General features: G+C 36.4%; 2 protein-coding genes across 8 annotated transcripts in view; one reads left to right on the top strand and one right to left on the bottom strand.

Moving 5' to 3' along the window:
- The first annotated feature begins 1,002 nt into the window (after positions 1-1,002).
- Positions 1,003-4,179, top strand: cox6b1 (cytochrome c oxidase subunit 6B1). The gene is made up of 4 exons (XM_067378124.1): positions 1,003-1,303; positions 1,892-2,013; positions 3,728-3,828; positions 3,924-4,179. The coding sequence occupies exons 2-4, from the start codon at positions 1,908-1,910 to the stop codon at positions 3,975-3,977; spliced, it is 261 nt and encodes an 86-aa protein (XP_067234225.1). The 5' UTR covers positions 1,003-1,303; positions 1,892-1,907; the 3' UTR covers positions 3,978-4,179.
- A 174-nt stretch (positions 4,180-4,353) lies between these two features.
- LOC137014024 (katanin-interacting protein) overlaps positions 4,354-16,661 on the bottom strand; it is a 27,467-nt gene continuing 15,159 nt past the window's right edge. For 6 of the 7 annotated variants that reach the window (XM_067378114.1, XM_067378115.1, XM_067378118.1 and 3 more), the window contains 14 exons: positions 15,123-16,023; positions 13,316-14,038; positions 12,668-12,876; positions 11,590-11,668; positions 10,003-10,180; positions 9,751-9,916; positions 9,214-9,407; positions 9,052-9,116; positions 8,749-8,859; positions 8,100-8,239; positions 7,422-7,523; positions 6,539-6,699; positions 5,594-5,679; positions 4,354-5,445 (listed from right to left, as the gene is read on the bottom strand). In XM_067378114.1, coding sequence (XP_067234215.1) covers positions 5,387-5,445; positions 5,594-5,679; positions 6,539-6,699; positions 7,422-7,523; positions 8,100-8,239; positions 8,749-8,859; positions 9,052-9,116; positions 9,214-9,407; positions 9,751-9,916; positions 10,003-10,180; positions 11,590-11,668; positions 12,668-12,876; positions 13,316-14,038; positions 15,123-16,023 — 3,174 coding nt within the window. In that variant the 3' untranslated portion in view covers positions 4,354-5,386. Of the gene's footprint in view, positions 5,446-5,593; positions 5,752-6,538; positions 6,700-7,421; positions 7,524-8,099; positions 8,240-8,748; positions 8,860-9,051; positions 9,117-9,213; positions 9,408-9,750; positions 9,917-10,002; positions 10,181-11,589; positions 11,669-12,667; positions 12,877-13,315; positions 14,039-15,122; positions 16,024-16,661 lie in introns of those variants that run through there. The other variant, XM_067378119.1, reaches the window with a different exon arrangement.

The raw sequence follows: 16,661 nt of genomic DNA, 5'->3' as shown, positions 1-16,661 counted from the left end.
ATAAAATATTTTTTAATAAAAGTCAATACAACAACATTACTGTATTCAAACGGATGAAGATTTTGTTATTTATAATAAATAAAAAGTAATGTCAGTAAAGCTGACGTGTTCATAGGTTCATAGCATGCATGTTTCAAATGTCACATGACATATTTGTCCCGCGGAAGGAAAGTGTGCATAGCTCACGCGCTAGTGTCTGTGCACGCGCCGCGCGCCAGTTAGATTCTGGTCACTGTCACACGCACGTAGGCTCATATCGGTTAACTGGAATTTTTTTTTTTTTTTTTTAAATCAGGATAAAAATACAGAAATATTTCTTCGAGTTTTCGCTGGTGCTCGTTTATGAGACACTGATGGGTTTATCGAGGCTTGTAATTCAATCTAATTAGCGTAAGCTCAAACTATTAAACGCATCTTCTCCTCGTGAAAGGTTTAAACAAAACATGTACATGTTATTATCATTGTAATGCATGTTATACTAGACATGTTTTAAAGCATTCTCACTTTTCAGTAGGCCAACTTGCATGTATCTCACCATTTTATGAATATGGCAGTCATTGTGGTGTTGTCATTTAATACCATCTGAGTCGCATGCCAAAATACTTTCCATTTAGTGAGGTTAAAGATGGGAATATCTGAAGGTGTCCAGTGTGCCCACCAAAAAATCTTTCCATTTTTATATTTATAAAAAGGTAAGAGGCCCCTGGATTCCTGGAAACGGCCCTGAATGTGATGCTGTAGCTATTAATGGACTCAAGCAGCTTCTTTAATGTTATTTTTACCTTTTGCACCACATTATCTCTTCAGTATCATACAACAAAAATAATATTCCAACCATATATGTTTAGGCAAACAAGATGCTAAAATAAACCCCCAGTAAATTAACAAAAAGGCAAAGTATTGATCTTTAGAATAACCATGCAAACATAATCTCCAGTTGATTATCAATCCACTGGTTAAATATTAATGTGAACGATGCTGTTTCCGGATATGATGACATGACGATGTGTTTCTAAAGGCTACATGAATTCACATGCAATAAATGATTAAGCATTTATTTGCTATATGCATCTTTACAATCCACATGCATTTAAGCATATGAGGGCGCCTGGTGTTTGTCTTGTGAAATACATCGCATCCTATCGCATCTCAGTCGTTTCAATGTGACCTGAGTCCGCCATACCGTGTGTAAAGGACTGCACGAGCGCTCAAGTGCACTTACTATCACACACATAAAGCGAGTGGATGAGGATTGTGTGACACTGAACAAAAGTCACTTTCAGCAGCCAGCCGCCTCAGACAGGTAAAACACATTTTCATACAATGCATTCATTGCTTGCGGCAATTTAACCCCTTTTATTGAAAAAACTACATTATTCATTGTGAGATCAGATATTGATTCTCAATGTAAAAGCGAAAGTGTGGTGATCATGATGTCGAGGGCATCGGGTTTATTTAAAATACAAACGAATATCAATTTACATTGAATAATAAATGAAACATAATACATTAGATGCGCTATTTTAATAATGAAATGTATAGATATAGCATTGCTATTCGTCAAATATGCACGCATTTCCTGTCATTCATACAGGCCTTTCATTAGATAGATGATATATATATATATAAATACATTAATCTCTTTTTTTTTTAGTTTTTCATGCTGAAATGCATAACAATGGACCTTATGGACATATATGGGCATTTTTTCTGAAATAGCCTATCTTTTGGATTGCGCAGCAAGTGACCGCTGTTGTTGAATATATGCATTTATTTACGTGTCGAGATACTTATATGAGGATCTTCAGGCGTTTTGGTCTTTGTAGGGTGTTATAGATGGGGTGTATTGATCATGAGAATAAAGTTATCTGAATATATATGTTTCTTAAAGGGACCGCGCAAGAGTCATGGCAGAGGACATTCAGCAGAAACTGGAGAAGTACCGCACGGCACCGTTCGATGCCCGCTTCCCGAACCAGAACCAGACGAGAAACTGCTGGCAGAATTACCTGGGTCAGTCATATACAGGAGGATATATTAAATACAGAGTATCTGTGTGCTGAAACTTGTACTGTGGCGGCGCGATTGTCAGTGTACTAATTATTAATGAGTTTCAGGTGGGTTGACATTTATGTCAATAATTCGAATTGTTTTTGGTATTTAAAACTTTTTTTTTTTTTTTACTTGTTATACACTTGTGATATATGATATATAAAATGTGCAACCTACGTTTTATCGATTCGGTTTCCAAAGGAAAGCGCTCGAGCGATGTACTGTTACTATGGTTACGTGCTTAGATTAACGCGATTTTGGTTCATTAGCGCTTGAATCTGCACTCTAAACATTTTTATGATTAATAAAATTATATTCTAAACCTATTCTACTGTTCGAAAGTATAGAAGCTTGTTTCTGCCACTGCATAAAAAATAAATGACTTTTTATCTCGCAATTCAGAATTTTTTGCCTGATATAAATCGCAATTGCGTGTTATAAAGTCAGAATAGTGAGATGTAAAATCGCAATTTTGAGGAAAAAAGATATTTTATAAAAGACTTTATGACTCGGAATTGCGAGTTTATATCCTAAAAAGTCGTCAGAATTGTGAGTTATCTCACATTTTGTGAGAAAAAAGTCAACTCTGAGAAAAAAATTCAGAATTCAGTTTATAACTCGCACTTCTGACTTTATTTCTCGCAATTACACTGTAAAAAAACAATTAGTAAAATGTATTTATTTTTTCTTTAGCACGAATATTTTTAAAGTAAGTTTCAAATATGGAATTAAGTAACTCTACTTAATTAAGCAAAATTAACAAAGAAAATAAGTTGTTGAAGTAGTTGAAGTTTAGTTTGCAATACATTTTACATTTACAAAAAAATATAACACTGAATTAAACCATGCTTTTAAAGTGTATGCTTTACTTAGAAACATCTAAGTATAGATATTGTGTAGATACCATATCTACATATTACCTGAACACAGAGACCTCAATACTTGGTACACAATATAATGATGGTAACATTCGATGGATCATTTTTGAGTGTGAATGTGCCATTTTGAGTAGAAAATGAACTCCAAATGTCACAAAATGGCAAGTTACTAAACATAACCATAAAAGCAATGATAAAACAGTGTAAAAACAGCTGGAAAACAGCTAAAAATCTACCTCATGAATTATTCAAAGCCCAGTGCATGATGGGAACACCAGTATCAGAAAAGTTGAGTAGTTTTACTTAATTTTATAATGTTGATATTTATGCTTTAATTTCTACAAGCTTAAATTGAGCACTAATATAGAATTTTAATTCTTGCCTGAACTAACGTTTTCATGTAAAAATTACATTTGTTTTTTCTGTAGTATTTACTTCACCATAAATATCTCGCAATTAGTGCTGTCAAACGATTAATTGTATCCAAAATAAGAGTTTGTTTATTAACACAATATATATATATATATATATATATATATATATATATATATATATATATATATATATATATATATATATATATCACTGTTTACACAAAATAATTAAGCAGCACAACTGCTTTCAACACTGATAATAATCAAAAATGTTTCATGTGACACTGAAATTTGTTGCATTTTTCTATTATTTTCATTACAAATAAGCATATTTTAAATGGAAGCTGAATGCTTTTTTTGAGATTCGCCTTCACCATGGTACCATGACCAAATGAAAGAATCAAATATTATTATTTTTAATAGATTATTATCGATGCCAAAAAGCTCTGGATGCCAAAGGTGTGGACACAGCCCCATGTGACTGGTACAAGAGGGTCTACAAGTCTCTCTGCCCTCTCTCCTGGGTAAATATCCCTTCACTCCCAACTTCTGTCCTAAGCGTAAGCAGCAGAATTGTGCATAAAGACCATTTACTCTCAATATCTGGTGTGTCGCTCAGATCGAGAAATGGGACTCTCAGAGGGACGATGGCACGTTCCCAGGGAAGATTTGAAGATCGCAGTCTCCAAAACACTGCATCAGGGGAACCGAAACGCATCTGTCTGTGGTATCGTCTCACCCCAGCCGAGCCTGGCCTTATCAAAGATTGTTCAAAAACGCACCTGTCAGGCTGGAGGATGAGACAGATTGTTAATGTCATTCCTTATTTAAATGAAATGTTGCAGATTCTACATTAAATTCTCTCAGGCATTGAAACATGATTCTGTGGGTGCGTGCTTCATGGAGTCCATGTTATACATCAACAGGTTTTGCTTGGCATCCAATGCATACTGCACCAAAAAAACAATGGGAATCAGCAGAAAACTGGCTGTTTTGTTCAGAAAACACTAATCAAACAATCGTACAAATTAGTGGGTTGACACACTGAGAACTGAGGAAGAGCTAAATCACTGGATTTGCCAAAGTTCACCAGGTTAGTGGCAAGGGTTTAAGGATCTGTAAACTAGATGGTCAGACAGTCACTTCCCATTTAAGTTGGCAGTTCTTGGACAAAATAAATGGCTCAGTGGATCATGTTTATCCTGCAAGTCAGAAGCATGTAGGTAACATTCAGTAAACCATTCATTTTTGTCTTAACTCGAGTTTTTGAGTGACAAAACAATGTCGCTCCTATTCTAATCAACAAACCACACAACAATGCTCTGGACTTCACATGAATTTACCCGTCATGGATTAGGCTGGGTTTCTAATGGAAAAATCACCACTGAAGGTCCAGTTTGCTCAAAAATTAGGATTAATCAGAATTACAATCTGTAGCTATGAAAGTATTACAGACCTCAATCTCAGTTTATGCTGCTGTAAATGATTTCTGCAACACTAGTGGCATCAAATGAAATTACAAAAAATTATGACTGTTTTCTCTCAATTGCAAGTCTTGATTTATATTCATTTTGCAAAAACAAAAAACAGGACAAACAATAAAGTGACAAATGATATTTAATATTTACAGTGGCTTTAATATGAGGTAAACTGGCAGCATTTGCATAATATCTGTAAAAGTGTTTTGAATGAACTGTGAAAGACTTTGTGTAAGAAATTGTGTAAATCTGAATTTGTGTCGTCGATATATTATGAAATTTCTACACAATTAGTCTGTCGAAATATTTCAAATATGGCTGTAGGACATACAAACTATAAATTCATATAATCCCAAGTGTAACTGACATGAAATATTCTGGTGTACATTGTGCATTAACTTCAATCCAAAATCACAAGACATGGTTGAAAGGACACTTACTTTAAAAACACTGAAAATAACAACATCATAGCAAAAACAAATCCACAGCGTTATCGTACAGTTTGGAGTGTGTGTTTCTGTGCTGAGGTCACTGAGTTTTACAAATATTCCCAGAAGGGAAAAAGAAAAAGAAACCTGCTTTCATAACCCCTGCCGTCTTGCTCTCAGTATCGCTGCTTTCCGTGTTTCCGTACGTCCGTCATGCAGGTTTTTGGCCGCAGAGCTGAAATCAAAACACATGCATGACTCATTCTGACACTAAAACATTTTTGTTTTACTGAAAGCATTCTTTTAAGGCAGGTTTAACAGGTAATCATCATATTTGCTTTAATCTAAATTTGCTTTAATCTGTATCTGAACATGATACACACCTGGGTCAGCTGTCTGTTTCTTCTTGTGCTGGTGAATGATCTGATTCTCATTGGTCAATTTCACATCCTGGTCCTCCACGTGGTTGCTATAACGACAGACATCCCATCAATGAGTTTGACTGACACGGGCGCTGCGTCTGAATATACCTACTTCCATACTATATAGTAGGTGAAAAACAGTACGTGAGCTAGTATTCATAAAACAGTAGCATGTCTTCTGTAGAGATGCTGAAGTGTGTATACGATGGACACTACTATCCCATGAGGCCATGGGGGAGAGGATTTGTGAATGGTGATGCAACTGATGCTGGTAGGTCACATGATAATGACAACATGACGGATATAGTACATCCATACCACACATTTCCATTTTATATAAATTAAGTTTCAAACCAAATGTAGTACCTACTATAGAGTATGTGATTTTGGATGCAGCAAACCACTTGTTTACATGAACACAAAATGCATCATGGTACAAAAATGCAGTAAACGTGGCCAGATGAATGAAGATAAGAGTGATCACAGAGTCTCATACAGTTTACACACACACACACACACACACACACACACACACAGTTTCTCAAGTCATCATCTGGTCTGTTTAGCATCATGCTCAGGGCATGAGAGAGAGCGATCAGGCCAAACAATGAGTCAGTCAACAGCAGTCATGTGTGTGTTTTCTGTCTGGCTTTGTCATTGAGAGCTCTCCTTAAGATGTGTGTGTGTGTTTAATGAATTTATGAGGGGGTTTAACTCATGCAGTCTTAAAAACAGAGCTTACAAGAGCATGATGCATTTTTAAGATCCACATTGCATCTACACATTGATGACTCAAACACCCCAGAAGGGGTTAATTTAACTAAAACTGAACATTTTGTCATTATTTATGTGACCTCAGATCGCTCAAAACAAAAAAGCACCATAAAAGTACTGTTGTGTTTGTACCTGGTAATTGTGCTCTTCTCTCGGTGTGCGATTCGCGTGTTGTCTGTGAACAGTATGGTGTGGTAAGGAACGACGGGATCCAGGGTTGGCAGAATTCCCCGAGAAATGTTTTTCACACACTCTAAAATCCCATTATAGACCAACAGGTCATCGACTAGGAGCTAAACCAACAAACACACATGACACTGAGCTCAGGTCAAAACAGACAAAGTACTGTACACAGAAAAACAGCAGAATGAACAAACATACAAACAAACAAACAGATTTTATGTGTAAAGGTCTGTTCTCACACTGATCATTTATAACACAATGAATCTGATGTTTTGGATTCATCAAGGACTCATTAAATTGTTTAAAAGTGACAGTAAGTAACATTTAGAATGTTACAAAAGATTCTGTTTCAAATAAATGCTGTTCTTTTAAACATTCTATTCATCAAAGAATTCTGATTTTTTTTTTTTTAATCAAGGTTTCCACAAAAATGTGAAGCAGCACAACTGTTTTCAACATTGATAATAATCAGAAATGTTTCTCGAGCAGCAAATCAACATATAGAATGATTTCTGAAGGATCATGTGATAAAATTCAGCTTTACATCATAGAAATGAATGACATTTTTACAATATATTCACAGAGAAAACCGTTATTTGAAATTGAAATAATATTTCACAATATTGCAGTTTTTACTGTATTTTTGATAAAATGAATCCAGCCTTGGTGAACTTCTTTCAAAAGCATTAAAAAAAACCTCTTACAGCTCCTAAACTTTTAAATGGAAGAGTACATTAAAAGTATATTGCATTGAAATATGTAATTGACACAGAAATTTGCTTTCTTTTGAGAGATAAACTTTTAGAGTTGTGTGTGTGTGTGTGTGTTTTACCCCAAATTCCTTGACTCCTCGTTGAGGTGTTTTGGAATAGTTCCATAATTTAATCATGGAAACAGTCATTGGCTGGTCAAAGATGACATAGACACGGTTCACCTGAAGAGACACATGAATGAGAGTGAGGGATGTAACAATAAAGCACAAATTTTGATCAATTCATGAGGACATTTTACTATAAATCACATCATTCACAGAAACCTCCAGATGATTCCTATGGAATGATTTGTAAAGCTTAGCTGAAACATTTACACTGTTAGAAGAAAAGGTTCTTTATAGAACCTTAAAGGATTCTGTCACACAGGGTGAATTCAGGTTGATTGGGACACGTTTTCCAAGTCATCTCAATGCCAATTTAGTGTCTCAATCACCCTGAATTCACCCTATAGAATTTTTAGGAGTTAAATTCATGGGATCATTTTATAGATTTAGTTTTAATTTTGTTTTGATTGCATTTTATGACTTGTACACATACTTTATCACGAGAAAAAAATGAAACCCATTAACCATGCAAGTATTATGCATTCATTTTAGACACTTCCCCTCATACAGAACCTTTTTAGCATAAAGCGTTCTTTAAAACTCAAGAACCATAGAGTTCTATATAGAGCCCCGCTGAACTTTTTTTTCCTTTCTAAAAGTGTCTGATCACAGATTCATACAGTTTGTCCTCACCAGTCCAGGCAGCACTGGAGCGAGCCACATGTGTCGCCCATCATGTGTGTTATTGATCCCATCTATTAGTTTATCAGGTGTACGGACGTCACCGCACACGTTATCTAACACGTTCACGCTGTCGGGGAACGCAGCGATGTCTGTGCAACAAACTGTTAAAGAAAATTATGCTATTTAAGCTGTTAAGTGTCTAAATCCTAAGCAGTGTCAAGTTACATTTATATAATGCGAAGCAATTCAAATATAAAGCATGCAAAGCAGCTAAAAGGAAAATATTCAATGTTGCAAAATTCATTTGCACTTTATTTTAAGGTGTCCTTACTAAGTAATATTAATTAACAACATGTACTTACTATATAATTAAGGCTAGGGTTAAGGTTTGGTTTAAGGTTAGTTGCATGTAATTATGCATAATTTACTGTTATTACTACAGTAAGTACATGTAACGTGTAACAAGGGCACTGTAAAATGAAGCATTACCCAAAATTCATCAGTTATGAAACAAATTAAATTTCAGCAGCTCTACAGAAGATAATGGTGTAATTATTTAGCTCAGTGTTGATCAGTTCATCAGTTATGAAACAAACTCATTCAGCAATAAAGCAGCTCAACAGAAGAGAAGTGTGTGTGTACGAGCTCATAAGGATACTGTTGTCACTGAGCGGTATCTTCTGGTTGTTTTGGTCATAGAACTCCAGTCCATTAAGGCCGATGTAGTACGGGTCGCCCCACGTTGTCAACAATTGCAACTGGAAGATAACTGACACACATTCAGTCAAGGAAAAACTCCAAATGCATGGATCAATGGAAAATACTTTTGTAATGACAAATAATACATTTATGCTTGTAACACTTGAATCAACAGCACATTTAAAGACTGTCATCAGGACAGATGTAATGTGAGGAAGTGATATTTTGTAATGAACCATAAAGTGAGCAAAAGTGAGGATACATCCACATGGCCTCAATGGAGCCTCATAATCCATACTGGCCAACTCATCCCTCCGGGTCCCACCCCTGAAAGCACACATTGTCTTGGGGAATAAGTTGTCTTATTATTTAACTTTTTTTTTAAAGCAAAGACATCTGTAATAATATCTAAAGCTTGCTGTACCAGTGAGCGTGCGTGTCATCTGTGTTTTTGCTGCTGGCAGTGAGGGCGGCAGTGCTCATGTTGGACTGCAGGTAGTCTATAAACAGAACCTCCTGTGCGAAGTCGAAGTGGCAATTCCCCGGACCCTTGCGAATGAGAAACCCCTCGAGAGGAGAAATGCATGCTCCGTCCAGGAACACATGCACAACCTTCACCTGGAGGAGACACATGAGCAAGTGATGTGTGTGTTTGTGTGCCACTATAATGCTTTTTCAGATATTAACTTTCATGTATTGTGTAATATTGCTGTTTCTGAAAGTAAAAAATTTAAATTTTCAATACAAACTGTTATGCTGAATATGCATTTGTAATTAAAAGTGGCCTCAGACTCCTCTGTATATGTGTTTGACATACTTTCTCACAGTAAGACCTCCAAAACAAAATGAGGAACCTTTAAAATAACATAATAGGGATCCTTTAAAAAGACTAGCAGCTGCTGAAACAGTCTTGAATTGCACATTTCTTGCTTGAATAACAAATCCCAGATTTTATTCTCACCCCTCTGTAAGAGTCTTCGGGCGATTTGTTGTAGTTCCATATTCTGAATCCGGCGATCGTCTGTGGCTGATCAAACCTCACGGTGAACGTGTGATCAGAGCCGGATGTGAAGGGAATCAGCCACATGTGTTTATCATCGGTCGTGATATTCATCCCATCAAACAACCTGAGAGAGAGGGAAAAAAGGGTTTAAATCACCCACAATTCTGATATACAGAACACATCTGTGAGAGAAAGGGCGGATTCACTGACTTGTCCAGAGTTCGAAGGTCATTGCAGTACTCAGGGAGGTCATTGAGGTCACGGGGTGATGCTGTTACCATAGAGACATCGAGAGCGATACTCTGACCGCCCTTCCCAACGACCTCTAACCCTGTCAATCCCACATAGTGAGGGTCACCCCACGACGACATCAGATTCACCTGCAGAACTACAAACACACCAGAGTTTAAGTATTAACATTAATACACAAATAAATAATTGGGTAAAAAATAAACACAAATAATTCACATTTATTTGTACAACGATTTTCACAATACATATCATTCCAAAGCTGCTTTACATGACATAATTGCAGAAAATAAACACGGCACACCAGCTAGAACACGAAAAATATACTTCAAACTGTATTGGAAAATTATATTTTTGCTAACCTACAGATCTTTAGTCATCTACTGATTTTTGTGATTTATTTTGTGATGTTTTGAGAAACTTTTTATGATTTCTTATGTATATTCTTGAGAGCTTTTGAATGTTAATTCTTCTAATCATGTTTCTGATCTTGTTTTTTCGAATGTCTGTATATTATATATAAAGCAGTTGTACTTTTATAAGTGTGAGGGGACTTTTAATGTTTACTTTGAAATACATATTTTTCTTTAAATTTGTGTATGCATAAATACATTTAATTAATTTTGAGGATTATGATTTATATTATATATATATATATATATATATATATATTATATATACAGTCAAACCAAAATTGATTCAGACACCATGAACATTTCATTCATTAACTATGTTTCTTCACTATAGTTTAAAAAAATGGTCATAAAATATGACAAGATCTCAGAGTTAAATGGTGTCAGAAAAAAATATCTTAATTATGTCAGATAACACTTAAAACACAAGGTCAAACTGTCTGAATAATTTTTGGTTCCAAATTTGTATAAATTTTACTGCTAGTCCACGGTATGAAGAATTTTTGGGTATAATATGTCACAGTTTACTTTATTTTGCTATCCTTACTTACATAAATGAACTATAGTGTCATGCACTTACTATTAAAAATAATATATATATATATATATATATATTTTTTTTTTTTGTAATAGTAAGTGCAGGACACTATAATTCATTTATATTTCATGTATATATATATTTCATGTATATATATATATATATTTCATGTATATATATATATATATATATATATATATATATATTATATATACAAATATAAATATATATATTATATATACACATATACATATATATACATATATATCCTTTTTTATATTTTTACATTATGTATTTATTATATGATTGTTTTTATGTTTTGATTGACTTCAATATAGACAAAATTAAATTTAAAATTAAAAGAATAACGGTAAATGTGTTTTAGAATAGTGTGGTAAAAGATCTATAAATGAGATCGGATGCGTCATCTATACGTAGACACTGGTAATGATGCGATGTGAAAAATGTTTTGTCTGTGCACTGAGCACTTTTGTATTTTTATGGCCCCTGAATAAAGACTTTTGAAGATTTTTTCTCGAAGGCCATTGTGTGTGGGATTTCATGCTTTATTATTGTGATCCTCTGATGCTCACTCACTGCTGCCAGTGTAAAGTCCAGTTGTCTGCTCTGCAGCATCAGCACATGGTTCAGCTGCGGGGATGTGGTCCAGATCCATCTGAAGCGAAACGCAATTGAAATGTTAAAAGGTGTCATTTATATATTCTGCATTTAAAACAGTATTTATTTTATTTTTATACTACATTTTATTTTCTCCATTCATAATGTCATGTATTTGGTATTCATGCAACTCCATCAATTGCATCTTCATGACCACAGCCATTCCTGTCTCTGACTCTTAGGATAAGGTTGTTTTTGCTTCTGTATCTTCAAAACTTCTATTTGTAAATACCCTCAGTTAGGCTTAGTTGTAAGTTTGATAGATTTTTTACAGATGTTCTGGAAAAATTATTGCATCTTGAAGGCACACTTATAAAAAGATCTTTTTGACACACTAACCTTTTAGAATGTGAGATTATTACAGTTTTTTTGTTTGTTTGTTTTTTTACAGTAAAATTATTATTAGTAAGTGTAGACATGCAAATTTGGGTGATCATAACTTAATGAGCACATGTGGTTATGATTAAATGGTCATATCACTTCAAAAAGAAGCCATTTTTACAGTTTGGTTTCAATAAATGTTACTGTTTACTTCATTGTTCAAATGTTTGGGGTCAGTAAGGTTTTTTAATGTTTATGAAAATACTCTCTTATGCTCACCAAAGCTGCATTTATTTTATCAAAAATACAATAAACACAGCAATATTGTGAAATATTATTACAATTTAAAATAACTGCTTTCTATGTGAATATATTGAAAAATATAATTTATTTCTGTGATCAAAGCTGAATTTTCAGCATCATTATTCCAGTCTTCAGTGTCACATGATCCTTCAGAAATCATTCTGATATGTTTTGCTGCTCGAGAAACATTTCTGATTATTATCATTTTTCTTCAAGATTCTTTGATGAATAGAAATTTCAAAAGAACAGCATTTATTTGAAATAGAAACCTTTTGTAACATTATAAATGTCTTTACTGTCACTTTTGCATCCTTCCTGAACAAAAGTATTAATTTCTTTAAAAAAAGTCTCTTAGTAGTGACATTATACACACCGGCGTATCCTCCTTCCTGAACCCGGCCTGTGTGAAGGGTCTCTCCTCTCCTTCACCGTCAGCCGTTCGTGGCCGCTGCAGCTCCTCTTCCTCGACGCTCGGCCCGCCCATCTCCATCTCACCCCCAAATGTGTCATCAAACTGCGCCATGGCCTCCAGGATGTCATCATCCGTGGTGAACAGGATAGTATCTCCGAACTGATCCAGTGCTGAAGAAAACAAAACAAAGATGAAGTTCATGGGTACATTTATTAGGGGTGAAACAATACACTCATGTCACGATACTGATCTCACCATACAATACTTTAAACACAGCCAAAAACTCCAAGACAAAATAGTAAAAAATACTATTCATTAAAATGCTAAATTTGGCATTACATCAGGAATGGACTTGAATAGGCTTGGACTTGCAGGGCAATGGTGACACAAGATTAGAAATATATAAATAATGTTAGAAGCATATGTTTGCACACCGAGTGACTACATGCATTTATTTTCATTAATTTTCAAAATATTAATTTTACCAGCTCATGCATTCTCTGGGAATTGAACCCATGGCCTTGCTGTTCCTAGTGCCAAATCCTCTGTTTGAGCTACAGGAATGCAATTCATCTGCAAATATGCTTTTAATAATTTTTTTGTCCATACCTCCTGAGAGCGTTCCAGAAGCTTTGGCGATCTCCCCTCGGAAGATGCAACGTCCATCAAGAAACATTTCCATTTCTCTTGCTCCTCTGAACGAGTGTATCCTGGACTTGTTGTAATTCCAAACACGGATCATTGCCAGGCAACATCTAACTCCCAGATCCACAGAGATAATGTGCCTGCGGCCCGGGGTGAACGGAGCCAGCCAGAGGTGCATGTCATCCTGTGTCCGGTTTACGCCATCTATCAGGTTGGTAACGACCCGCGGGTCTTTCCCGTAGGCCGGCAGGATATTGATATCAGGCGGGTCGGCAGTGATGTGGACCGGTTTAACCGGCTCACCGGTGGAGGAAAAGATCTCGATACCGTTGAGGCCGACATAGTGACGGTCGCCCCACGTGGACAGGATGTTAACGACGAGGTGGCGACCTTGCGGGAGAACCGGGATCTCAAAGTCCTCATCAGGGTCACGAGGGTCATCTTCAGGGTCGTCAAAATCAGGCTGTGCTGGTGCAGAGGAGCGTCGGGTGGAAACAGGTGTTGGGCGGGACTGACGCTGAACAAACTCATCAAAAATATCGCCCTCCAACCCCATGTTGGAGATTCGCCCTCGCTGACACTGGTTAAACTTTGTTAACGAGTCCCAGGATTCCATTAACGGGTCATCCGGTTCGCACCAATGAGGTTTGAGTCTTCTGTTACGGCCGGATGCTGGGCTGCTTTCCTCTACGGCAACAAGAACAAACAGATGAACAAAAAACAGTCATAAATGTACAAAAAGACTAATCATTAGCTGTAAAAAGGTGCATAAATCCATGAGGAAGTTATGATTGGCTGCATCCCAATTTGCACATTTCTAGTATGCACTGTTACTTTAGTTTTCTGACATACTTCCAATGAAACATGATACATATATTTAAAGGGTGGGATTTACAAACATTACAAAAATAAACATTTTCATCTTTGGAATAAAGTGCATATATATATATAGCTGTAGAAGCTTCTAACTCACATTCCTCGACATTTGTCTACAAAAATGTCAATATCAATATTTTTTTCCCATATCATTAATTATTGATAGTTATCACAATGTTAATTTCGTACAATTACTGGGGAAGAAAATGCATTCCACATTGTTAGAGCTCAATAATTAATGAAATAACAAAAACAACAGAATAGTTACCTTTCACCCCGTAAAATGTTATGATTTTTTTGATTTAATACAAATTCATCATCAAAAATAAAATTAAGTCATAAAACTTTAAGAATTTAAGGTGCTGCACAACAGAACTTGCATACTGTATAAATTAAAACGGATGAAAATAAAATTGATGAAAAAAATATCTTGGTTGAATGATATTCGTTAACACTATTTTAGTGTCATTGTTACACGTTACCTGTAGTTATAACTAGAAATTGTGCATAATTAGCCCTAAACCTATATTAAGTACATGCAGTTAATTATTTTTACTCAGTGCTTAAAGGTATAATTAAGCAGACTTTTATTTTGGAAGTTTGTTGCGAAGACCTTTGAGTTTTAGTGTGTATTCGATGCGTTTAGTAGACGAAACTGCACCGCTTATTCACTCTGAGACGCTCCGATTTGCATGCAATATTTTTAGTGACACATATATAATCTAAAGATGACTCAAAATTTGATTATCAATATTGCAGATTTATTTTATCAATTATAAATTTATCATCCAGCCCCATCCACCAGTCAATGCATGCACAAACCCTAATCTTGCATACTACTCTAGGCGACTAATGCAAATACGGATGTAGCTTTGGTGTAGTTTGAGAAATGCACCTGTTGTAGTGAAGTTGTTGCTGCGGTCCAGCTGTGTTTTGTTTAAAGATCGTGCTGAACCTCTCCTGCCACTGATGGGCCGCTCCGCCCTCCCAAACTGCTCATCCCACAGATCCAAATCCTGGTCCAACCGATCACTCAAGTGCTGCTCCAAGTGTGATTCTTGTTCTGTCTCCATGCTCAGGTCCCTCTCATGTTTGGCCATTAACCTATAATTCAGCCCCAAATCGGGGTCCAAATCCAACGAATCAGAGCTGAATTCACCGGACTCTGTCCTTTGCGTCCCCTTGTGGCTCGAGGCCTCTTTGCAGGCACGCACAGGGTTGCATGAGATTCCAGGTAGCACTGAGTGTTTGGATTTGTGTTCGGATATACTCTGCTGTTGGAGCCACAGAGGTCGCTCTCGTTCCTGAGAACCTTCGGCTTCATCCGTTGTGCTCCGATTCGCAGGCTGAAGCCAATGTGGGATCCGACTGGAGGATGGCTGTGTGGTCACTGTCTTCATCGCCTCCACATGTGGAAGCCCGGCTTTCCGGTCAGAGGGAAAAGAGAGATCTAAAGGGGGCGAGTCTCTTTCTAGAGAGTCTCTTTGCATTGCCGCCGCACAGCTGCCAGGGTTAACTAGGTTAGTGGCACTGTCTGATTTGTCCTGGCTTGATTCTATTTTTGGGAAATCAGCATTTGACTCCTGAGGCTCATGGTCATGTGGGCTGCAGTCTTGCAGACTGTGTCCTGAGGAGACAGGGCTTGGAGAGGTGCACTCTGGGAGATGTGGTTCCTGGAGTTCAATGGAGGTGCTGTAGTCAAAGACCTGGTTACCACAACCCTTCTCCAACTGACCCTCGAAAACCAGAGTGCTGTTCACATATAAGCGAACATGCCGAGCGCCCACGTCCAGATCCTGTCGGGAAAACACATGAATATTCAAATGGATTGCTAAATGTGAGTGCTACCAATGTGCATATCATTTATAGATAATTATCACAATATTCACACCATTACTGGGGAAGAAAATGCATTCCACATGTTTTTTAGACTTTAATAATGTGGATGGATGGATGGATGGATGGATAGATGGATGCTCTAGCTATAAGTGATAGTAATAGTGATGGTTGACTTAGCAAACACTAAAGAACACTAAATACTGTAGACTAGGAAGGAAATCAAAGAAATCCAGGAAGAGCATCTATACATCAGGAATATGACAACAACACTCACACATTCTCACACAAGGACACAAGTCACACCCTACCGTTGAGTCTTTGGGGATCTGTACATCATTTAACGTGAAAAGAGATATTGAAGCTTCATTTCTGTGCCGGAGACGTCTGCAGTGATCTGATCAGACTGACGGAGCACTGGTGTGGGGGAGCTAAACTCAGCTAATCCCTAAGGCTAATCTCCAACTGTTCTACATACACACACACATACACACACTCTTTTTTTGTGTGTGTATAAATTAATATCTTACAATAGTACAACAAAATACAATAAATCTTCATTATTTGTTGAACAATAAAATGGTTAAAAAAAAAAAAT

Source organism: Chanodichthys erythropterus, chromosome 23, assembly GCF_024489055.1.
Source record: "Chanodichthys erythropterus isolate Z2021 chromosome 23, ASM2448905v1, whole genome shotgun sequence".
NCBI classification, from domain to species: Eukaryota; Metazoa; Chordata; class Actinopteri; order Cypriniformes; family Xenocyprididae; genus Chanodichthys; species Chanodichthys erythropterus.
The sequence above is the reverse complement of the archived record's forward strand: the minus strand, read 5'-3'. Positions and strand labels throughout refer to the sequence as shown.